Here is a 25,451-nt window from a genome sequence, read left to right as displayed (position 1 = left end):
GCAATTTCACAATCTCTTTGATCAACATGGTACCTCTTTCCGCTTCTCATGCCCTCGCATTTCCTAACAAAACGATATATCTGGATATATGATACGTACAATTAATAACATTATTTGTACCTTACTTTTTTAATCCCATCTTCCGACTACCTTTTAGGTGGAAGCATTACACATGACAACTCGTCTTCTCAACATCCTTCCCTCATCCTCCATCAATAATGACATACCCTTCACCAAACTCTATCAGAAACCACCTATATTTACTCACCATAGTGTATTCGGATGTCTATGGTACCCACACATTCCTACACCTCACAAACTTGCCCCGATCCACTCTATGCATTTTTTTTGGCTATCCCTCACAACACCGTGGCTTTTGTTTTTTTTTGACTTATCTACACGAAAAATTATCATTTCTCGTTGTGTGGTCTTTAAGGAAACAATTTTTCCATTTCATGCATTCTCACCAAATAAACCTCCTTCCTACTTTTTTCTTGACACCTTATGTGACATCTCCCTAGTTACACGTGATTTTCTCCAATCTCAAAACACTCCATCCCAAACACCTCAAAACGATACTCCTAACTCTACTCATTCCTAAACCAAGACCAACACATATCTCATACTACTCATAGTCATCCCATAACCGAGAATCATCACACTTCCACCTCCACCAAATTCCCAACTCCATCTCATGATTACCCACTCTGGTACGGGTATCTTGAAACCCATTCATTGCCCAAAACTTCACACTGCAATCGAATATCCATGTCCCTAAATCTCATCTTCAAGCCCTTTAAGACTCCAATTGGTCTATTTCCATGCAAGATGAGTTTCATGCTCTTATTGCTAATAATATGTGGACTATTGTACCATAACCCCAGGGGGCTAATATTGTTTACTATATGTGCTTATATCGAAAGAAATATAAGGGAGGCGGGTCACTCGAGCGCTACAAAACACGTCTTGTTGTTAATAGCAAAAGCCAATGACCCGAGATCGATTCTGACGAGAATTTTAACCGGCCTCCATCTAGACTATCTTGAGTCTTGTTATCTCTCGTCACTGGCCAATCAACTAATTGGATGTAAAGAATACTTTCTTACATGGCCACCTTCATGAGATTGTCTATATGCATCAACGTCTAGGGTTTTGTGATCCTAAGCATCCTAATCACGTGTGTTTCCTATAGAAGTCTTTATATGGTTTGAAACAAGCTCATTGGGCATGGCTTCTACGATTTTCTACTTATGTTACCAAGATTGGATTCACTCATAGTCGATATGACTCGTTTCTTTTTATTTTTTTGCAGGGGCACTAACATAGCATACTTACTACTGTATGTTGATGACATCATTCTCACTTTCTCTTCTTCAGCCTTATTGTAGCGCATCATCTCCCTGATGGCTTTTGAGTTTTCCATGAAGGATCTTTCTTTCTTAACACAAGTTTGCTATGGAACTTATTGAAAGGGAAAACATGTCCAATTGTAACCATTTTCTCACTCCATCCGACACACAATCCAAACCGGATCCCAAGGCTCTCTAGTTTCGGACCCATCTATGTATCACAACCTAGCAGGTGGTCTCAAGTATCTCACATTTACCCATATATATTTATCATATGTCATGCAACAAATTATCTTATTCATGAATGACCCCAAGGAACCTCATCTCCATGCTCTGAAGCATATTCTTTGCTATGTTCATGATATTATAGACTATGGTCTTCAGCTACATCCATCCTCCACTATGGGCCTTATTGCATACTCTGATGCAGACTGGGGAGGGTGTCCATCCACTCGGAAATCCACCAGTGGTTATTGTGTTTTTCTTGGCGAAAACCTCTTTTCTTGGTCCTGAAAACATCACTAAACCGTCTTTCATTCAAGTGCAAAAGCCAAATATATAGGTGTCGCTAATGCTATAGCTAAAACTTCTGGCTTTGCAACCTCATCCGTGAGCTTCACTCTCCTCTCGCAAAAGCAACATTATCTACTGTGATAATGTTAGTGTTGTATACTTATCTTCAAATCTAATTCAACATAAACGCACCAAACACATCATAATGGACATTCACTTTGTACGTGACAAGGTTGCTACTAGTCATATCCGTGTTTTTCATGTTCCACCGTCCCTCCAGTATGCTGATATCTTCACCAATGGACTCCCTTCATCTCTTTTTACAGACTTTAGGACCAGTTTGAGCATCTGCTCGCGTCCTACCGCTCAAACTGTAGGGATGTATTAGTGTATAGTTGTTGTATAATCCATTTGTATTATAACCCATGTTTTGTGTTTAGCCCAATCCTCACATTGTACTTGTATATATATATATATATATATATATATATATATATATTCAATTGATTAATGAATATACGATTATAAGGAAATCATTGACTTTCATATATCACACCCATAACTTATATTGAGAAGAATTTGAGACGCCACTTCATACTCGATGAACATATGTCAGATATCTTCTGTGCAGTTGTTATAAATCAAGCATAAGGAACAGGGAATGTCCATATTTGTTTGGGTAGGCTAACGGTCCACGACAACTCTTAATCGAAATATATTAGCCTTAGTAGGAATGATTTTATTCCCTTCAATCTTTATAGGAAGCAATGCCACTATGTATTCATCAATACAAATTGAAGAATCCTTAACAATATACTTATGGCCATTATTAAGATTTGAAACTTAAGGGCTTTTTTGCAAAAGATTTGTAAATTTAATGTTTTTTTGCAAATTATATTTCATGGTAACCTGAAAATTTACTATTACATGTAAAAGACAAAACCGAAAAAACTTGGAAAGCTTAAGGACATAAACAAAAAAATAATCGTCATATCACAAACCCAACAAAACTTGACAAACTTAAAGACTCTTATGTCAATAAACTATACAATAAAATATCATGGGAATAAAAATAAGTACAAAAGCAAAAATTAAACACTTAAGTTATAGAGTAATAATATTAATTTTTACCATAATAGAATATAATTTTATTTGTACACTTTTTTTTCTCTTTTTATCTCTATCTTCTCTCTCTCTCTCTCTCTCTCTCTCTCTATATATATATATATATATATATATATATATATATATATATATATATATATATATAAAAGCTTAGGTTTCTATCCAAAATAATTATTGTGTTATTGTATGCATAAATGTAGGCCAATCAAATTTACTTATTTTAAGAAAGCGACTAATATATATTATTGAATTAAATATAAATGAAAAATATCATCTTAATTGATTACAAGGGTAATTTAGTCAATTAATATAGATTTAATACAGGAAAATTTCATTTTTTAAGGGATCATAAATTCTATTAATTTTAAAAATCCGATTTTACGAATTATAATTCTTTTAATTCGGTCATTCTGACATAATAAGTTTATGAGTATATTCAAAAATAAAAATATTCTTGAACCATAAATAATAAAAATATTCTTGAACCTATTTCATGATCATGAATTTAAAACTTATTGTAAAATAACAAATTCTCGAACAATCAATTGAAGAATAAAAACAAAAAATACATTATTTCTTACGGAATACGGGTAACAATTGTTAAGAATTACATTTATTGTTAAAGAATAAACTAAAAAAAATTCAAAACGGGAAAGAAAACATCAAAATCTAACGACTAATACATTCTAAAAGAATAATGTGGTCCGTTTCAATTTTGTGGTCCATTCTTCAAGCAACAACTTCTGTGATTCCAACAGAATTGGAATTCGTGATTCCATTCCAATAGAATTGGAATCTCACCAATATCATCCATTGAATCATCTACATAAACATACTTGATACCTTTTCAGAATTCAACCTTGTCAAGATCCTGGACTATCCACATAAATGAAGTGTTAAATAAAAAAAACATAAATTAAAATATGAATCAGTTCATAAAATGCAGCAAAAAAACTGCTCATTCTGATATGTATATTAGTCCCAAATAAAATTAAACCACTAAAGGATGTCATTTGTGAATTAGAAATAAAAAAATCAAATCCCTAGCTTTCAACAATTAAACCAAAACCAAAGCTCTACACAAAAAACTTATACCTAATAACACACAAAGGAAACATTAAAACCACACACAAAAAGAAAAAAAAAACAAATCACTTATGTGTTTCTTCTTCTTCATCTACGCTCTCTGTCAAACGATCAAACCAAGCACAAATTCGTCCCTTTGATTTCTATCAAACATTCAAACAAAAATAAAAAGGGAAAAGAACCCGTTAACGAACGGAAGCAACACCCCATCCTTCCCTCTTCCCCTGTTGAACATCGAAACCAAACACACCAAAAAAAACCTTATCGATCACTATCAAACATCAAACAAAAAAAAATGAATCAAAAGGATTACCTGTTGCTGCTTCGTCTTTACCCTTCAATCCAACTATTTCCCAATTCCTTCGTGTTTATTTCCGATCAAACCAGGAGAAGAGCAGCAAAGAACAACCCTACCAAATCATCGATCTAAAAACCCTTGAATCTACCTAAATTGTTATGGACTACATGTAAACAATTGTAATTCACAGAAAGGAATCACGGTTTTTGTTAGGAAAGCGAAACCCTTACCTGCAGAAGCTGGCGGATGTGAAGGCGTGAATGAAGAAGTTTTCGGGGGTAGCGGGGAAGCCAGCGACGGAGACAGTGCAAGTTAGAGGGTGGCGAAGACCAAAATTTGGAGATGGAGGAGAAACGATTGGGGAGAAGGAAGAATGGAGGGGTGAAGATGCGTTTTTTAGGGCAATAAAAGACACGAAGGTTTGAATCTCCTTCCCTTTTCGCCCAACGCACCACCATTTTCGGCTTGGACTGCCACCGAACATCTTCCAGGGGTTGTTGTCACTTTGATCGAACCAACTCTCGCACCCATCACTTTTTCTTACATGGAAATCTCAATCGACAAAAGAAAGGAGGGATGAAGACGATGACTTGCTGTATATAAGAAAATAAATTAGGTTAAAAGTGAATGTTAGCGTGATTACATGGACTATTTGTGGAAACTATTTATCAAATTACTAAAATACCCTTATTTATTTATTTAATTAATTAAATTTTTATTCAATTTTGATTGGCTCACATTTATGCATACAATAACACAATAATTAGTTAGAATACATGAACCTATCTTTTTTTTTTCTCTCTCTCTCTCTCTCTCTCTCTCTATATATATATATATATATATATATATATATATATATATATATATGACAAATTGCAAAAATGGTCCCTGTGGTATGCATTTTTTTGGGGTTTCAGTCCAAACCACGACTTTTTTGGATTGATGGTCCTTTTGAGCTAGTTTCGTTGCGTTTTTAGTCCCTCAGAAAACTAAAAAGACTAAAATGCCATTCTAATATATTTTTTTTATGGTTTTTGCTATTTAATTTAAAGTTTTATTAATAAATATTATGGGGCCCACATCTTTCCTCTCTCTCTCTTGATCGCAGCCAAAGCAACAATGGTTCTTCCTCCTTCAACCACTGCCCAACCAACCATCCATTGCAGCTGCTTTGCTCCAGTAGATTCGTGAGAGCCGGTGACAGAGATTCGACCAACAAAGGAGCACCGGTCTCGACGAACCCTCCCCTTTCTTCACGATCTGCCTCACACAACCACCCCAATCAACCCCATGCCCCCGCTATCACCATGGATCGAAGGCAATAGCCCCATCAGAAGCTTTCATCCGAGAGAAGAAACGTCGAAAAACCTGTTGTCCTCTCTCCCTCTTGGCATTTCAGATTTAAAAACCATTGTCTCCTTCCATCACCTACTGTGTTGCCTCCGATTGCTCACCCTCTCCCTCCTTTTGTGTTTTCTTCTAATCAAACAAGGAAGTAACCGCCAAGAAACCTCTCCATCTCTTTTAGTTGATATTCATAGCCCCTTCCCCTGGATTCATCGAGCACCACCATAGAACCACCATTCTTTCCCCTTTTTGTGTTTGCTACCAATCGATCCATAAGAGAAAGAAGATGCCGGCGACAGCCATCTACCGGCGCCCCTACATGCGATTTACTCAATCATCACCAGAATCTGGTGCCTGCCCTCTCTCCTCCACACGATTGATTTAACACCACCGAGCCGCCACCCTTTTCCTCCTTTTACTGCATTTTCTTCCCAATCGATTGAAGAAGACGCGCAATCCCTCTTTTTTGTACATGTGGTGGTGATGGCAAAACGAGTCTCTACATTTGGTTGTTGCTCATCAAGGAAGGGCTGCACAATCTCAATCATTCCCCAAAATCCCTGAATTCACATAAAAAATCTGACGCATCCCTTGGTGTTCTTGATATCACATTCATCAAGCTAGAACATTCAAAACATCTGTATATACCACAAACAAGATGTTTCTGCCAAAATTACCCTCATTACCAACAAATTATGCAGCCATGGATGAACAATGTGTATGTGTGTTCATCAGATATAGATCGGGGAAGATGAAGTAGGTAGGGGTTTGACTTTCTTTTGAGAAAGAGAGGTGGGCCCGGTTTTATATTTAATAATAATAATAATTTTATAAAGTGAAAGAAAAATGAAAACTAAATTCATTAAGGGTATAATATGTGACATCCCCATTTTCACGGCCAGAAAAGACCGATTTTACTTATGCTTTGTTTTATAAAATCAGAGTAATCTTTTAAAGATACGGTTGCGGAATTTATTCCCAAAACAAGATATGATAATAACTTATCAAAACATTTCTCAAAGAGAATGTATTTTCATTTAATAATAAAACCTCGGGATGTCATGTTCCGATACAGACATATAAGCATAAGCCGAACTTACATTTAATTACACAATTGATTTATATCTCCTTTAAATCTCTCCGTGAAATATGTCTTCGTATTAATACCTGTGATACAAAGAAAACTGAGTGGGTCAGGCTTGGGAGCCTGGTGAGCATATAGGGTTTTCATCCCACAATGTTATATCATATATTTATAAATATAAAACATTCAAACTTGCACAATTTCGCCATATAGAGGCAACTCTTTAACCCACCCCATCGATCCTCACAATGACACGATCTAAACTCTCGCATCAAATATTTTTCCTCTTTACCTGATCCCTACTCATGGATCTCAAACTATCCTCTTCACCTGATCCATACTCACGGATCTAAAACTACCTGATCCATACTTACGGATCTAAAACTAACCTCCTGATCTGATCCATACTCCCGGATCAATAATTGTACCCAATCCATACTCCCGGAATAGGGACAATTAACTATACCTTAATCCTGATCTGATCCATACTCCCGGATCTATAACCGTGCGCAATCCATACTCCCGGACTAGGGACAATTAACTTAATCTTAATCCATATCTGATCCATACTCCCGGATCTATAACTGTGCCCAATCCATACTCCCGGACTAGGGACAATTAACTTAGTCTTAATCCATACTCCCAGACTAATAGCAAGTTTATCTCTTTACCTGATCCATACTCACGGATCTAAACTGACCTCTTGATCTGATCCCTACTCACGGATCTAAACTGACCTCTTGATCTGATCCCTACTCACGGATCTAAACTGACCTCTTGATCTGATCCCTACTCATGGATCTCATCTACCCATGTCCTACCCAACATATTTGTAGATATAAAATACATATATATAGTTTAACTCATTAAAAATCTATATAGTTCATCCATTCCACCAATACCTCCAATAAACAACAATATATAAACACATAGCACGTATTTCGTAGCAAATACTTCATACTTATGTGTTAGAAGAAAGTAACCACACACTCACACATATAAACCACAATATACTTAATACACTCAAACCATACTTGTATTATTATCGTGTTTATGAAAGGTAGTATACACTCACTTGATTAGAAGATGATCGGACAACACTACGACTTGTAGAAGTAGTAATCCTCATCATATCTGGAAGATTTCTACAAAAATCGAACTTCTCGCGGGCAGAGCTTCGGCTCCGGAACCGCACTTCTCGGGATCTTCGGGATCTCGGAACTTGCCTTGGGGCTCGAGAATAATACCGGGGCTTCGGGATATTTCTGGCACGCAAAACGATGCAAAACGGGAGAGAGAAGAGAGAAAAATGGCATTTGAGTCGGCTGCCCTCGCATCCTATTTATAGGAGGCTGGAGCCTCGGAGTACGCGGGGCGTACAAGCGTACGCGTCCGAATTCGTCATGGCATGCATCATCCGAAGCCACTTGCTGCGAGGGTCGTCATGCTTCGCTGTACGCGGGGCGTACTTCGGATCAGATCAGTGACTCCTTCGGATAATGCCGGATTTTCTAATTAAAATTAAATACAAAATATTTAATAAACTTCGGAAATTCATATCTTCTTCATACGAACTCCGTTTTCGACGTTCTTTATATCTACGCGAAGGTGAGACTACGCTCTACAACTTTCGTTTAGACTCCGTCGGCTAATTTTGACTTTTATTTTTATTATTTATTTTTAATAGGCCGGGACAGAAACTTTTGTTATAAATTCATAACTTCTTCGTTTGACGTCCGTTCTCGCTTAACTTTTCGTCGTTTCGCTACTAACAACGAGATCTTCGATTCTCGTTTAGATTGCTAAGGCTAAATATCACTCTAACGTAAATTCACTTTTTACGTCATTCAGCGTTGTGCCGGTTTTGTCGCGAAACTTCAACAAGTCATAACTTCTTCGTTATAACTCGGATTTCGGCATTCTTTATATGTACGGAATCCTTGTAACATATACTACAACTTAGTTAAGATTATTAATTCTAAATAATCTTTTATCAAAAAGTCATTTTTGATGCTTATCGTCTCTAAATTGACTAGCCATGATCTACGGGCGTTACATAATAGTCTTTTTAGTTTGGACAGGGACCAAAACTGCATGTAAACTAGCTCAAAAGGACCACCAATCCAAAAAAATCGTAGTTTGAACTAAAACCCCAATATATATATATATATATATATATATATATATATATATATATATATATATACAAAAGTGCAAAAATGGTCCCTGTGGTATGTATTTTTTTGGGGTTTTAGTTCAAACTACGATTTTTTTGGATTGGTGGTTTATTTAAAAATCATGTTAATTTTATAATACATGAGAATGTGATATTAGTCGGTCAAAAAAATTAGTTTTGAAATGAAAAATAAATGAAAAGTTTTGATTTTTTTAAAATATTATTTTCATTATTTAATTAATTAAAAAAATTAGTGTTTTTAAATATATATGAAATATTATAATAAAATATTACGTTATAAATATTAAAACAAAATTATTAGAATATTACATTATATATATTCAAACAATTCTAATAAAATATAAAAATATTTTAATAATAGAATATTATAATATTTTAAAACTTCAATAATTTTATTTGAAAATTTACAGTTTAATATTCTATTAAAATATTTTACGTATATTAAAAAAACAATAATCTATTTATTTATTTATTTACCTTTATATATTTTTTGGTATAAATTAAATGACGAAACAAAAAATCTTTTCAGTTTGAAATATTTTTTCGATTTCATTTTTGTTCACACATATACCCATTTTCATGTTTTGATTGAAAAAATATAATCAAAAAAATTTTGTTACATTTTCTGAAATATTTTATTAAAAAAACGAGTAATATTATAATAGATTATAGATATATAGATTGTTTAGAACTAAGGCAGCTACCGAATAATTTGTTACTTTGTTTAGAAATTTTTAAATTTACAATCCAATGAATCCGCGTTACCACGACCGAAAAGTAGGACCCTCCTTCTTCGCTGCAGACAACCCAATCTTTCTTTGCTTAAATGCAGCTCCAAAGCACACAAAATTTTCAAATCTTTCACACACCCCTCTCTCATTACTCACCAATCACCACTACCCTTTTATCCTGAAATATTTATACAAAGAACCAAAAGTTCACAAAGAACTAGAATCTTTTCTTTAGTCTCTCCATAAAAACACACATTTTACACGATTTTTAGTGTATGTTTGTGTGTTTCTTGGTATCTTTCTTTAAATTAATATACAGAAAGCAAGAAAGAGCAAAGTAGAAATTGGCATAAAAGCTAATTTATAAGGGAAAAAAACACAGGATTTTTCTCTGTGTCGAAGATTTCTGATGGATATTGGGTTTGTTAAAATGCCGAAGTTTAATTTACTGTTGATGATGTTATTGTGTTCATGGGTTTGTTTCTGTAACGGGTCTGTTTCATACGACCACAAAGCTATCTCCATTAATGGCCAAAGAAAAATTCTTATTTCTGGATCCATTCACTACCCGAGAAGCACTCCAGAGGTACAACTCATCAATGCACTTCATGTGTTTCCTGAGTTTCTTATATAATTTCCCCCTTTTGTAGTTTCATCTTTCTATTTAGAATCATATTCTGGGATTTTATTATTTACCTTGTTTCTGAATCTTTTTGTTATATACTTTGTTGTTTCAGATGTGGCCAGATCTTATCCAGAAGGCAAAAGAAGGAGGGTTAGATGTGATTCAAACTTATGTTTTCTGGAATGGACATGAACCACAACCTGGTCAAGTAAGTGTTTCTTGAAATAAAATAATATTTTATTTTAATTTACTAAATCATTTTCTTAATTTCAAGATTTCTTTTCTTTTTCCCAGTATTATTTCGAAGATAGGTATGATTTGGTGAAGTTCATTAAGCTGATTAAGCAAGCTGGACTCTATGCTCATCTCAGAGTTGGTCCTTATGCTTGTGCTGAATGGAATTTTGGGTAATTAACTTTTTCTTTTATTACAGAAATAGTAAAATCTTTACTTGTAATTTTTAACAATTTCACAAGTAAATTACACTTGTCTGTCATTTCAATTTCAGGGGTTTTCCTGTTTGGTTGAAATATGTTCCAGGAATCAGTTTCAGAACAGATAATGGTCCTTTCAAGGTCAAATCCAAGATTTCCCAAATTTTCTTCCAAATATCATGTAATGACATGATTACATATATATTTATATTTACTATTATAGGCTGCTATGGAAAAATTCACAAGGCACATAGTGAACATGATGAAAGCAGAAAGATTATACGAGACGCAAGGTGGTCCAATTATTTTATCTCAGGTAGTTAAAGTTACTCATTTGCTTCCATTTTTACCTTAAAATATTCGTAAATCTATAAAACAATCTTAAAATTTTCGAAAATCTGTGAAACGATCTTTGTATATTCATAGCGAAAATTACTGTGACAGATTGAGAATGAATATGGACCGTTGGAGTATGAACTTGGAGCTCCGGCTCGAGCTTATACAAAATGGGCGGCTTCCATGGCGGTGGGTCTAGGAACCGGAGTTCCATGGGTCATGTGCAAGCAAGACGATGCCCCTGATCCAGTTGTAAGTGACCCGACCCGATTGTATTTTCTTTTAAAGGGTAAAAAAACATATTAATGCAATAAATATGTAATTTTTCCCTTTTTGGCTTTATAATTCAATAACGATTACATCTTTTTTGTTAACGACAGATAAATACTTGTAATGGATTTTACTGCGACTATTTCTCTCCCAACAAAAATTTCAAGCCCAAAATGTGGACAGAAGCTTGGACAGGATGGTAATTTCACTCAACATGATATTATTTTTGCAAATTTATTGGTTGATTTAAATTATATAAAATAAAATGTAGGTTCACTGAGTTTGGAGGTGCGGTTCCTTATAGACCAGCTGAAGATTTGGCATATTCAGTTGCTAAATTTATCCAAAGTGGTGGATCTTTTATTAATTACTATATGGTAAATAAAAATGTTTTTCTTCTAATTTATTTCTTAATTCTTCATTACTTGAAAATATCACATTGAAATTAATTCTTTTGTTGTATTTTGATTTTTGACAGTATCATGGAGGAACAAATTTTGGACGAACTGCAGGTGGCCCGTTTATTGCAACAAGTTATGATTATGATGCCCCTCTTGATGAATTTGGTATGTTACAAAGCTATTTTACATTTCATAATTCATATTAGCATTCATGTGGATATTATCTTTTACTAATATAAATTTGAATATTAAGTTGGCGGGGTTAAGTATGGTTTATTTAACATAATTTAAAGCCTTATTCAGTCAAAGGGTAAGGTAATAAAAGACTAAAAGTACACACTATCGTTTTCACAGACATTGTATCATTTTTTATATTCATTTTGTCCAAGACAATGACAATAGTTTGTTTCTTGGAATGTTTTTTAAAGTTAAAATTACGTATTTGCCCATTATCCGTGTTGGATATCAACCGAAGCTCTTGATTTTCGCTTGTACGACTCTCTTTTTTTTGTCTCTATTTACGATTATTGACGTTCAAAATAAGATTAAACATTCTTATTTTATCATTATTCTAAACAGATAGATGGTATTGACTTTGGATCATAAGATTCTTTCTTCTACTCTTTCTAAAAGGGCATTTTAGATATTTCACAAAACAATTACTATAAGTAGAAACTTTTTTTTTGATGTAATACACAAATTTTCTTTTCATATTCCACCCTTTCTGTATAAAAAAGTAGTAGCAAGTCTGATGGTGGACATGGATTTATTCTATGACAGAGTCAAATAGGTGTGACCACAAACATTTTTCTGTCGAATTGTTTGAATGTATGATTTATGAATAATTAATGTTTTAAATATGATTAAAAACCATAATCTTATGATAATAATCTAATCTTACAAAAGCAATTCAGAAGGTTGTATGCATATTTGTACGATTTTCGATCTGTTTTCTATTTAGCTAATGCTTTTCATTTTGACATTTAACAAATACAATACGCAAGTAAATTATGACAATTATTCAAAGACATGTAGAGAGAGAGAGAGAGAGAGAGTAGAAATGCTGTTTCATTACGTAATATTCCTTACTAAATATAGATAGAGTAAGTTCAATGCATGTTCTATTTATAGGACTAAAACGGGAAGCTAAGTGGGGACACCTAAAAGATCTTCATAGAGCAATAAAACTATGTGAGCCCGCTTTAATAAACAGTGACCCCTCTATCATCACCCTTGGAAACTATCAAAAGGTTGGATTTACATTAAATTTTTTAATACTATTTATCCATGTCAGCAGTGGACCCCACCTCTTACATTCGATAAACCGTAATCTTTTTAGGCATATGTTTACAAATACAAAACTGGAGGCTGTGCTGCTTTCCTTTCAAATAACAACCGAGCTGCTTACGCGACAGTAAGCTTTCAAAACCGACGGTACAATCTCCCACCATGGTCCGTCAGCATCCTGCCTGACTGCAAGAACACCGTTTACAATACCGCAAGGGTAAGAAAATTTTATATAAATTTTTCGTTATTTTTGTTTCTTGTTATAAAAGAAGTCCAAGGCTTTGGTGTCAAAGCGACCAGATCCAATACACACTTGAAGTGTTTGATTCTTTCGATAACATTAACATCGATTTTGGTCCATATGGATTCTATGTCTATTGTTATACAAGGGTATTTTAGACATTTTTAACAATGAATGGAATTTATAGGTAGGTGCACAAACCGCGTTGATGAAGATGACATCAGCAGGGAGTGGATTTGCTTGGCAGTCATACAATGATCAAACCGAATCCTACGATGACAACTCGTTTACAACAGTTGGATTATTGGAGCAACTTAATGTCACTAGAGATTCTTCCGATTATTTGTGGTACATGACAGAGTAAGTGTGACGTTTTTCTTTTTCTCATATTAGCATTGTACTTTGGATTCATTAGAGTTGACTAACATGTTGACTTTTTTCTTTTTGCTCAGTGTCAGGGTGGGGTCCAATGAAGGGTTCTTAAGAAGCGGGAAGTGGCCTACACTTACTGTCCAATCCGCAGGTCATGCTTTGCATGTTTTCATCAACGGTCAACTATCAGGTCAGAAGAGTCAAACGAGGAATAAGATATTTTTTTTGTCATTATTTTTGTGCAACTATAATTGTGTGTGATTTTCGTGACACTTATTTGTTTTTTTTACAGGAACTGTTTATGGAAGTCAAAAAAATCCAAAAGTAACTTTTAATAAACCGGTAAATCTAAGAGCTGGATTGAACAAGATTTCTTTACTAAGCATTGCAGTTGGTCTCCCAGTATGTTCTCTCTCTCTCTATATCTATATATTTATATAATCATATCATTTTGACTGGATTTTTGATTTTTATAATTTACTTTTTTTATTTAATTTGGTAGAATATTGGTCCACATTTTGAGACATGGAATGCGGGTGTTCTTGGTCCAGTCACACTTTATGGTCTCAATCAAGGGAAGAGAGACTTGACATGGCAAAAATGGTCTTATAAGGTTTGTATTTTTTATGAATATTTCATTTTTGTGAGCCTCAATCACTTCTTTTTGCATTAAATAAATGAAACCCTTGATTACATTTTTTGCTACACGCCACTTTCTTACTTGACCTTTGACTGTTTGACCAGGTTGGCCTGAAAGGCGAAATTCTAAGTCTTCACTCACTCTCTGGTAGTTCATCTGTTGAGTGGATTCAAGGTTCATTAGTGACTCAAAGACAACCGTTGACATGGTACAAGGTAGTTCCCATTTCATGTTACACATTTTCTTGAAATCATATTCACTTTTTGTCACATACCTTCATCTTTACCCCCAAAAGTTGTAACTTTTACACGATAAAATCTAACTTTTTTTTTTCTTTCTTTATGTTAAAAGACTGTTTTCAATGCTCCAAATGGGAACGAGCCTTTGGCTTTGGACATGAGCAGTATGGGAAAAGGTCAAATATGGATAAATGGTCAAAGTGTTGGACGTTATTGGCCTGCATACAAGGCATCTGGTTCTTGTAGTACTTGCAGCTACGCGGGTTATTTTGATGAGAAAAAATGCCTAAGTAAATGCGGTGAATCTTCACAAAAATGGTAAGAAAGTTTCTATCTTTTTTCCATAGTCAACAAACTCATAAACCTAACCATGGTTTGTTTTAGGTACCATGTGCCCCGATCATGGTTAAAACCAAGAGGAAACTTGTTGGTGGTGTTTGAAGAATTGGGAGGAATTCCTTATGGGATATCATTGGTGAAAAGAGGGGTTTACAGTGTGTGTGCAGATATATATGAATGGCAACCTTCATTGATGAATTATGAAATGCAAGCTTCTGGTAAAGTCACCAAACCATTGAGGCCAAAAGCTCATCTTTCATGTAGCCCTGGTCAGAAGATTTCATCTATAAAGTTTGCTAGCTTTGGAACACCATTAGGGGGTTGTGGTAGTTATAGTGAGGGTAGCTGTCATGCTCATAACTCCTATGATGCCTTCAATAAGGTACTTATTTTTTTTCTCATTTTTGTTTATTGTTGCATCCTGCTTTCATTTCTTCCTATTATAGCAATGCATTGGTAGATTTTTCAAAATATAATGTTGTAATAAGAAAAAGAAAGTACAGGTCATATAATTGGGTAGATTGTTGGTAGGACAATGCCTTGATAATAAAGAAATTGAAAGTACAATGTTGTGATAGAAATAAATGAAAGCATGAAGCTATAAAAACAAATAAGTTAAAGTACGTTGCTATTTCTCGTGTTTTGACCAAAAATATTGATATTTTTGGTGTTGGAATATTTGCAGTTATGTGTTGGACAACAAGCATGCACAGTACCTGTAACACCTGAAATATTTGGAGGTGATCCTTGCCCAAAAGTAATGAAGAAGCTTTCAGTTGAAGCCATTTGCAGTTGATGATGAAATTATTTCAAATATCTATAGTTATTATTTATAAAATTTATATGAATATTTGGTAACCAAGAATAGCCGTTATGCGAACAAGGTCGCTACACGGCCATATGATAGGCTTAGGCCAAAGGTGAAGTTGTACAGATATGCAACACACCGTTGTGGTTCAAGAGCCTTGTAATGTATACGGACTTTGAAGATTGGTGTATATATAGTTCGCTTATGTGCGAATGTAATATTAGTAGGAAAGCACGTTGAGACTCGTGATTCGAGTCCATGAGCTTATGTTTTCATTTTGGTTATTTGAAGGGAGATGTAAAAGCTTCTGGCTTTTCTTGTCTTTGTTTATTTTGTGGATGTAAAAACGGTTGAAAATGGTAATTTTTAATTGGGTTTCTTGAATTTATGTTGTTTTTTGATTTGTGTTTGCAATTTTTTAGTTTCTTGATGTTTTATACCAAATCCCAAAAAGGTTGAATCCGTCCGAGGCACATTGTGTAAGATAAATTAGATACTCATTGTTTGTTAATTGTTATGGTTATGGTCATGGAAATTACCGGAACCTCACTTAGAAGGGAAACTACAAACTACAACTTAAAAATCCCCCCATGTTTGGTTCATATTAGCCGTCCTAAGACTATGTTTGGCGGACAAGTTGAAAAAAGTTGTTAGTTGAAAAGCTAGCTGATGACTGAAAAACTAGCTGTTAAAAAATAACGTTTGGTAAAACTAGCTGAAATATATAAAATTACATAAAAGGATATATAAGAGTATGTTTTTCTATAATTAATTAAAGGGGTGTTTTTGAAATTTTTTAAAAAAGCTTTTAAAAAGCTAGTATAGGTTGTTGGAAGATTTGTTAGAATCTATTTTGATGAAAAAAGGATTGAAGAAAAGAAAAGTGATAGAAAGTGGTGTGAAATCGAAGGTTAAAATGTTAGTTTTTATAAAGTTGTAATTTTTCTGAATATATATATATATATATATATATATATATATATATATATATATATATATGTATATATAGCTTTAGGTTCTATGAAAAACAAAAAACCCTACAAATCATAACAATGCATAAAGGTATATATATCACATGCCATATACATGACTTATGTGGCATGTGTGGTGATGTGCATATCATTAAAAGTTATAATTTTGATATGTAGTTCCTTTTGAACTTTTCATCGATCATTATCACATTCTGTTTAAATATTAATTAAAACCCAAATTCGACAACTCTTTATATTTATCAAGAACTATATAAAATCATCATAGCATGACTTTAGGATAATATCCCTATATTATTGTTAGCGTATTAACTATATTGTCGTATAGTCGGTCCGTCATATTGATCCGTTTTCCTTAGCCCAATATCTATTTGTAAATAGTACTTATATGTTAATCAAGGAGATATCATAATGGGAAATTAATATATTCCATGTTATTAGCGACAAATTTCTCTCTCATTATCTAACCAAACATGTCCGATCTCGACTGATGTTGTTTGTTTTTTCGAAAAAAAATTGCGTGAAGTGTGCAGACCGCCTCTGCAATCATCTGTAGCAGAAGAGGTGGAACAAACAGTTGCAACATGTAATAAAATGTATGTTTGTTTTTTAACGTCTGCAGACTGCTGCAGTAACTTAAACTAAGGCGTGAAGAAGTTTGAAGCAGTTGGTTTAATGCTGCGCCACGCAGCACACACGCAACAGTTTTTAAGTCAGAAATCTTCTGAAAAACAAACAGCTACGAATGACCAAGTACACACGCAACAGTTTTTAAATCAGAAGTCTTCTGAATAACAAACAGCTACGAATGACCAAGTATTGCGCGTGTGCTGCGCGTCGCAGTAATAAGTGGTTTGAAGTGATTTTAAAAAAAAAAACAAACAGCAAAATTACTTAATGACAAACAATACCGCAGTTAAAAAACCCTATGGGAATACGGGCATAAAATTGTATGTTCCAAACTCACTGAATTGGCTATGGTGTTTGTGTTTGTCTTGATGAATGAAACGATAAACCTCCAGATACATCTGAAAGTGCCGAGTGAAATATAATGGATTCTATCGTGAAATTGTGGATCTATGTCTTTTACTCTTTTTCGGATAATATTGAAAAAATGTTACTACAAGTCAAGTGTGGAAGAATCTTGAAAGTTTATTTGAGACAACAAAGATGCAAAAACGATCAAACTTGACAACGAGCTTCGAAACATTCATTGACGATGTGCAACTATCGGCTAAGAAAACCCCAAGACTTGGGTGGTAACTTGTGTGGCTATGTCGGTGTTCCAAATAGCAAAAAGGCGAAGACTTGCAAGTAGCAAATGACTATATTACAAAACTAGTACCTTAACTATTTAAAATCATCAGCTTAATTATTATTTTTTGTACTTCCGATTTAAACTAAAAGTCGATGTTATGGTTCCCTCCATCGACTATGACGATACACTGTTTCACATGCTAGGTGGTAGGCATCGGACCATGATAAATGAAAACATGAAATGGTTTATCATCATGTTTTCTCTTTTTCATTCTCTTTAATTTATATTATATATCAATATAAAAAAGCAAGCGAAGAAGAACATCTTTAACTTACAGGGGAAAACTACAAATGAGGATGCTAGACTTATAAGGTAAATAATGATAAGTTATGTGTATTTTTGACATGTCAAATGTCAAATGATAAGATAAAAGAGTTTATAAATAAAACAAACCCACTAAATCAAAACAAAATTTATCTTGATTCATACTATTTTTCTAATTTTTTATATATTATTTTTTTGTAACGATAAATCTAATCTACTAATAAATTACTCATGATTTCATGTATATTTTAAACATAATTTGAACTTTCAACCTGAAGGAGTAAAGATAAAAATAAATGTGTAAGACTAAGACTTGTTTCATATAGGAAACAAGATGGCAAAAATGAAGAGTAATAAACCTTCATCGAATTGTTAACTAGTTTTTGAAATCGACAAAGGCATGACTAATGGGCATAGGTTTGGATTTGAAGCGTTGGGCTAGTCAAATTAGGCTTGACTCTTAGCTTTTATAAACTAATTAGTTATTGCTTAAATGTCTTGAGTCATGTAAAGTAAATTACGGTTTTGACAATTCATAATTGTCATATTGCATCCTATATAAAGATAAACACTTGACAAATTTGTGGCCTAAATCTTCTGATATGCTATATCACATTTTTCCCTATAATCATGAGAATATAAGATTTTTCCACAGAATTAAGATTTATTTGTATCTTCAAGAAACCCGAACACTACATCCTTAAAATCTGCATACCTTAGTCCTTGTACTTTCATGTATTATAATATGCTATAACAAATATGTTTTTTTGGTTTTTATAATATTGTTTATAGCTGTTAATAAGATTTATTTCTATATTTATTTAATCTGTTGATTGTTGATCATGATAAATGAGTGATCGAGTCCAATAAAATAACATATCAAAATAAATATCTTTTAACAGATTAAAGTTGTTCAGGTGAGCAAAAACATATATTGTTATTTCTTGAAATCATTGTTATAACCAAAGGCCAAAACTAATAAAATTCTGTTCAACATGTGGCAAATCTTTTGTTGGACTAAAACCGAAGATCATTAAATAGTCCAGGGAGAACTTTTGTAATTTAGTCCATTTGGCAATAGCAAAAGTAGGTGTGGAGTTAGATTTGGAGCTCGTCTATATTAATATCACTACACACGAAACACGGATTCGTTCTACCCACATACCACCTCACTCGATCGAGATCTCGAAAATGGAACGGAGCTCCAGTGGAATCTGGTTTACTCTATTCATCTCAATCGTCTTCTTCATCTCATCTTCTGAATCATTCTATCTCCCCGGCGTTGCGCCCCGTGATTTTCAAAGGGTACGTACTAAGCTCTCGATCTCCTTTGGATCTAGCAGTAGCATTTTCGTTTGATTTAATTTAGTTAATGTAACTCAAATCGGCATCTGTGTATATGTTTAACGCGAAGGATTTGTCTCTGTTGCTCTGATTTCACTTCAAAATCTCAGTCTTAGTGCATGATCCGTACCAACCGCGCTTAAATCTAGGGTTGTTGCTTTGAGGTTAAATTTCAACTTTCAATGCAAGTCACTGATCTGTCATACACAGATTTGGTGCTGGTGGATAGATCTAATTAGTTGACTTTAGCATGCGCAATGCTGAAGAATGATTTTCTTCTTTCTGTTCCTAGACTGTTCTTGTTGCTTGTCTAATGCCGGATTTATATTATCGACAAACGAAGGCGTAAATGTTCTTTATGTAACATGTGGCATGCTTTAAATGATAATTCTTTCCTCTAGGGTTACAGGGTAGATGCATTTGTAGTGATAGCTAGTCATTGTAAAGTGAAGATCACTTCAGTGGTAAATGATGGTTAAAATTTGTAAAGTGCAGATCAATGTCATTGGTGAGTACTGGTTTAGTCTACAAAGAGTTTTTATTGACCATCTCATTTCCAGATCTGATTGACTTGATAGCTTTAGGACTCATAAATACGGGGGTTCTATGTTTTTGTGACTAGGATGTTTATAGCCTTACGATATAAGGCAATTTGACACTGTTATACTCAAAAAGATTCCCCCCTTAACGAAAATAGAGACTTTACCAATTCATTAAATGTGCCATTCTTTTGTCCTGGTTCTTTATTTGCACTGGACCTTGGAGATCTGAAATCTTACCAGCTAGTTGTTTTCTGTATTCGTTTTGCTACTTTGCTTATATGAAGTGATAAGATTATGGATCTTTTGTTAATTGTTAAACGAATTGCTGATCATCTTGCCAGGGGGATCCTCTTCAAGTTAAAGTCAACAAGCTTTCTTCTACAAAAACACAACTTCCCTATGAGTACTATTACTTGAATTACTGTAAACCTAAGCATGTTGAAAACAGTGCTGAAAATTTGGGGGAGGTGCTAAGAGGTGACCGCATTGAGAATTCAGTCTACACGGTGAGGACCTTCCCATCCAATTCCTGGTCAAGGTTAACATGACCTCTGTAGTCTGTTCTATTATTCAACATCACTTTTACCCCTTGTGTATTTTCACCTAACTTTCTATTTCCTGTTTCAGTTTCTTATGAGAGAGGAACAACCATGCAAAGTTGGTTGCAGAGTAAAGCTTAATGCTGAAACTTCAAAGAAGTTCAAAGAAAAAATTGACGATGAGTACCGAGTTAACATGTAAGTGTTAAACTTACTTTTTCAAGGGTTCTTTATAAAAATCTATTTAAGATTCAACCACTTTTATTGGTTTTTGTATTTGATTTTCACTCTGCATTGCAGGATATTGGATAACCTCCCAGTTGCTGTTCTTAGACAAAGACGTGATGGTGTTCAATCAACTACTTATGAACATGGTTTTCGTGTTGGTTTTAAGGGAAACTATGCTGGGGTAAGTTTGATACAAAAAATAACAACTTTACCACTTGTTTGTCTCGTATTAGTATATTAACCTTGAATTTTTAACTTCTCATTTACTTACAGAGCAAAGAGGAGAAATATTTTATCAATAATCATTTGAGCTTTAGAGTCATGTTTCACAAGGATCTTGAGACTGATTCTGCTCGAATTGTTGGGTTTGAAGTTACTCCAAACAGGTATTTGCATCTTGTTTCTAATTTATGCATGGCCACTTTAAAAATATTATTACCGTGTTTTATAAACTTTTACTTATATTGTTGGGTTTGAATTTGATAGTATCAACCATGAATACAAAGATTGGGATGAAAAGAACCCTCAATTGTCGACATGCAACCAAAACACAAAAAATATAATTCAAGGAAGCACTGTACCTCAAGAAGTTGATACAGATAAGGAGGTCGTATTTACATATGATGTTACTTTCAAGGTACACTATCTATTGAACTTATAGCACTTTTTCCCTTCACTTTTGTAATGTTGGTATGCGGTAATTGAAGAGGGAATGGAATGGAATGGAAAATCTGTTTGTTTGCCACATAGGAATGGAATGGAGCATTTCTCATGGAATAGGAACTTTATATAAATTTGATATATTATCATTTTATAATAAGAATAAGCTTTTATAGAAAGTTACAATAATTTAATTAATTTTTTCCCCAAAAATAACTAAGTATTTTTTCAGTTATGGTTATATTTTAAGCTTTCATGTTATTTTATTTTATTTTTGTAAACATTTTTATAAAGTGATAATTGAAGTAATGAGCTTTATATAAATTTGACTTTTAAACACATATATAGTAAATATTTTAATCTACATGAAATTTTTTTATATGTAATTCATTTAACACTATATCTTTATTAATGTGTTCTATTATTAAATATCATTTTTATTCCTTTTTATATAAATTTATTTCATCCAGTTTTCTAGTGTACATAAAGATAACATGTTAGAATGGCTCGTTCCATTCCTTGGAAGTGAATGCAACGATCTGCTCCATTACCTTTTGCTCATTCCATTACTTTGGTCATTCCATTCCTTTACCAAACACACCCAATTGGAAACATCCAAGACCCTTAGGTAGTGTTTGGTTTTTGATGGAATTTTAAAAGGAATGGAATCTTTGATTCCATTGGAATGAAAAACAATTGTTTATATTGAAAGATGGAATGGAATGAACCATTCCTAAACACGATTCCTTTCATATTGTTAATTTTCATGTTCGTTTTTTTCATTCCATCATGAAATGGAATAACTCATTCCATTCCATTTCATCCAACCAAGCTCATCAATTTTTTTTTCTTCCCAGGAAAGCGAGATCAAATGGGCATCACGATGGGATACCTACCTCCTCATGAACGACGACCAAATCCACTGGTTCTCAATCATCAACTCCCTAATGATAGTCCTCTTCCTCTCCGGAATGGTAGCCATGATCATGATGCGAACACTCTACCGTGACATCGCAAACTACAACCAACTCGACACCCAAGACGAAGCCCAAGAAGAAACCGGATGGAAACTTGTCCACGGAGATGTATTCCGACCTCCACTCTATTCCGGCCTCCTCTCCGTCTACGTCGGAACCGGCGTCCAACTCTTCGGAATGACACTCGTCACCATGATCTTCGCCTCCCTCGGATTCCTCTCCCCCTCCAACCGCGGCGGCCTAATGACCGCCATGGTCCTCCTATGGGTCTTCATGGGACTCTTCGGCGGTTACACCTCCGCTAGAATCTACAAAATGTTCAAAGGCACCGAATGGAAGAAAAACACTCTAAAAACCTCCTTCATGTTCCCCGGTATTCTATTCGCAATATTCTTCGTCCTCAACGCACTTATTTGGGGAGAAAAATCATCCGGTGCGGTCCCTTTCGGAACAATGATCGCGCTCGTGTGCTTATGGTTCGGGATTTCCGTCCCGTTGGTATTCGTTGGGAGTTACTTGGGGTTCAAGAAACCCGCAATGGAAGACCCGGTCAAAACAAACAAAATCCCAAGACAAGTTCCCGAGCAAGCTTGGTACATGAAACCGGTGTTTTCAATTCTCATCGGTGGGATTTTGCCATTTGGAGCTGTTTTCATCGAGCTGTTTTTCATCTTGACCTCGATTTGGTTGAACCAGTTTTACTACATATTTGGGTTTTTGTTCATTGTGTTTGTGATATTGATAGTGACGTGTGCGGAGATAACCGTGGTGCTGTGTTACTTCCAGTTGTGCAGTGAGGATTATCATTGGTGGTGGAGGGCGTACTTGACGGCTGGTTCCTCTGCCTTATACCTTTTCCTTTACTCCATCTTTTATTACTTCACTAAGCTGGAAATCACAAAGCTTGTTTCCGGGATTTTGTACTTTGGCTACATGTTGATTGCTTCGTATGCTTTCTTTGTGTTGACTGGGACGATTGGGTTTTACGCATGTCTCTGGTTTGTGCGTAAGATCTACTCCTCTGTCAAGATAGATTGATATAAACAAGAAATAGGAATGGAAATATGGAATGAAATGGGAAAAAAGATAGAAACAAGTGTAGAGATTATCAGTTATGCTTGAGTTGAGAATACACGGTGAATGAAGAAAAAATGTGCACTGTCTTAGAAAATTTTCGAGCCCGTAAAAGGACTTGTATGATTGGCTAGTCTTTATTATTTTTTTTTTTTGGTTGTTTTTGTTTTGAATATTTGTTGTATCTTATTATATGAATTCATCTCATAGCATTGTTGTGTTGTTAATTTTCTTACTTAAAAAAGTAGAATTGTATTGGGAAGCTTTAAACTTAAATTGCATAAACCTTATTTTGTTGTATATGCAGGGTGATTGGTGTGTTTAGTTATAGATCCCTGTTTTAGTTGTAAAAAGCTTAAAACCGTGCTAACCTAGATACTACTGAACTTGATTTGATCTCGGGAAATTATCACAATTATTATGGGAATATATGTTACGAAAATTTGGTCCTTACAAATTATATATTCATCTAATACTGAAAAGACGTTTAAGTCCTCATCTATAGGTGTTCTTGGCTAAAGAAACAATGATGCCGGTAAACAGATACCAGTGCGCTTGGTTGCAACTGCAATTGCTTTTTTTTTTTTTTTTTTTTTTTTTTTTTCTTTCTTAATTTATTGAAACATCATGATCTATTCTGCATGATCTATTGCAGGGTTCTATTTGTCGAATAGAAAGGGTTTAATAGGGGTTTAACTAGTTAGTTGATTTCGATGTCATGTTTAAGAAATATATATAAAGGGCACGTAAACGAGGGTTGCTGGTTCAATTAGGTTGAAGGTATACAATCTCATGTGTATATTGCGAACATAACCATTTTTTTTTTGCCTCAACATCAGCTCGATTAAATGGTAGAGTTAAGTTAACAAATTTAAAGTTTGCCTAATTGCCAAAAGGGGTTTTAATCATGAATATGACATTGACTACTAAGAGACTTTTGCTATAGTTGCTCACATCACCGTGGTTCGCAGTTATTGCAGCCCGTTGTTGGTCTATGTATTAAACAAGCTCCTAATGTTTGGTTGTAGAAATTCATCCCCACTTTATTACACTTTACATACCGTCGTCATATGGTCCAATGGTGATCATTTGGTGATTTTAACACTCCAAAATAGAATGGGTTTAATGTTTGAATCTGACACGCTTCATCTTTGAAAAAAAAATCATCTACAAAACTTTATTATTGATCCTTAATATTATGAATTTTCTATCAGGGAGTATAAATGAGTCATGAACCATCTATTGCTTACAAATTTAAAGACTACTAATGTTTATATGTTTAAAATTTTGTTGTTTGAGGCAAGTAAAAAGGACAATACAATCAATTATTTCCATGTGCTATCATGATTATCCTTTAGGGTGTAACACCACTTTTTTCATCACCAATTGGTGCATACTCAATTTTAAGGAAATAAATCATTGTTCTTATCAAAATACTAGTAATGACTTTTATTTATTGAAATAATTACTTTTATTTGGTTAGGAGTGGCTCGACACCACTCATCTGCATTACTCATTGTGACAAACACTGGTTCTGCCCCTACATTAGGCCTCACCCGGCAAGGGGCTACTAAGTCTCATTCTTCACTAAACTTTGGTTGATATTTGCTAAGTTGGGCTGGCAAAAAATAAGGCGGAGGAGGAGGTGGCTTTGACACACCTAGACACCACTCTTCCCAGTATTAGAATCGATAATTTAAACAAAAAAAACATCTTAAATTAAAGGTGGACATTCATGAACCATTCTTGTTGGCCAAACTTTAACAATACAAAATCTTTTATACATGCATATCA

At 34.2% G+C, this 25,451-nt stretch overlaps 2 protein-coding genes across 3 annotated transcripts; both read left to right on the top strand.

Annotated features, from left to right (window-relative positions):
- Window positions 1-9,853: 9,853 nt before the first annotated feature.
- LOC145045524 (beta-galactosidase-like) lies at window positions 9,854-15,850 on the top strand. The gene is made up of 19 exons (XM_078993849.1): window positions 9,854-10,316; window positions 10,468-10,563; window positions 10,650-10,762; window positions 10,864-10,930; window positions 11,013-11,105; window positions 11,234-11,377; window positions 11,506-11,594; window positions 11,667-11,772; window positions 11,874-11,961; window positions 12,928-13,046; window positions 13,136-13,300; window positions 13,512-13,684; window positions 13,777-13,886; window positions 13,989-14,098; window positions 14,199-14,309; window positions 14,441-14,551; window positions 14,688-14,893; window positions 14,960-15,296; window positions 15,600-15,850. Exons 1-19 carry the CDS (start codon window positions 10,140-10,142, stop codon window positions 15,708-15,710), a joined length of 2,526 nt encoding a protein of 841 aa, XP_078849975.1. The 5' UTR covers window positions 9,854-10,139; the 3' UTR covers window positions 15,711-15,850.
- A 3,575-nt stretch (window positions 15,851-19,425) lies between these two features.
- On the top strand, window positions 19,426-23,957 carry LOC145045523 (transmembrane 9 superfamily member 7). 2 transcript variants are annotated; one of them, XM_078993846.1, is made up of 7 exons: window positions 19,426-19,598; window positions 20,521-20,685; window positions 20,807-20,916; window positions 21,019-21,127; window positions 21,220-21,332; window positions 21,433-21,583; window positions 22,464-23,957. In XM_078993846.1, exons 1-7 carry the CDS (start codon window positions 19,485-19,487, stop codon window positions 23,619-23,621), a joined length of 1,920 nt encoding a protein of 639 aa, XP_078849972.1. In that variant the 5' UTR covers window positions 19,426-19,484; the 3' UTR covers window positions 23,622-23,957. The 2 variants fall into 2 exon arrangements, with proteins under 2 accessions (XP_078849972.1, XP_078849973.1); XM_078993847.1 differs by lacking the exon at window positions 19,426-19,598 and having other exon boundaries at window positions 20,581-20,717.
- The last annotated feature ends 1,494 nt before the right edge of the window (window positions 23,958-25,451 follow it).

Source organism: Lactuca saligna, chromosome 5 (assembly GCF_052625555.1).
Source record: "Lactuca saligna cultivar CGN05327 chromosome 5, ASM5262555v1, whole genome shotgun sequence".
NCBI classification, from domain to species: Eukaryota; Viridiplantae; Streptophyta; class Magnoliopsida; order Asterales; family Asteraceae; genus Lactuca; species Lactuca saligna.
The sequence above is the reverse complement of the archived record's forward strand: the minus strand, read 5'-3'. Positions and strand labels throughout refer to the sequence as shown.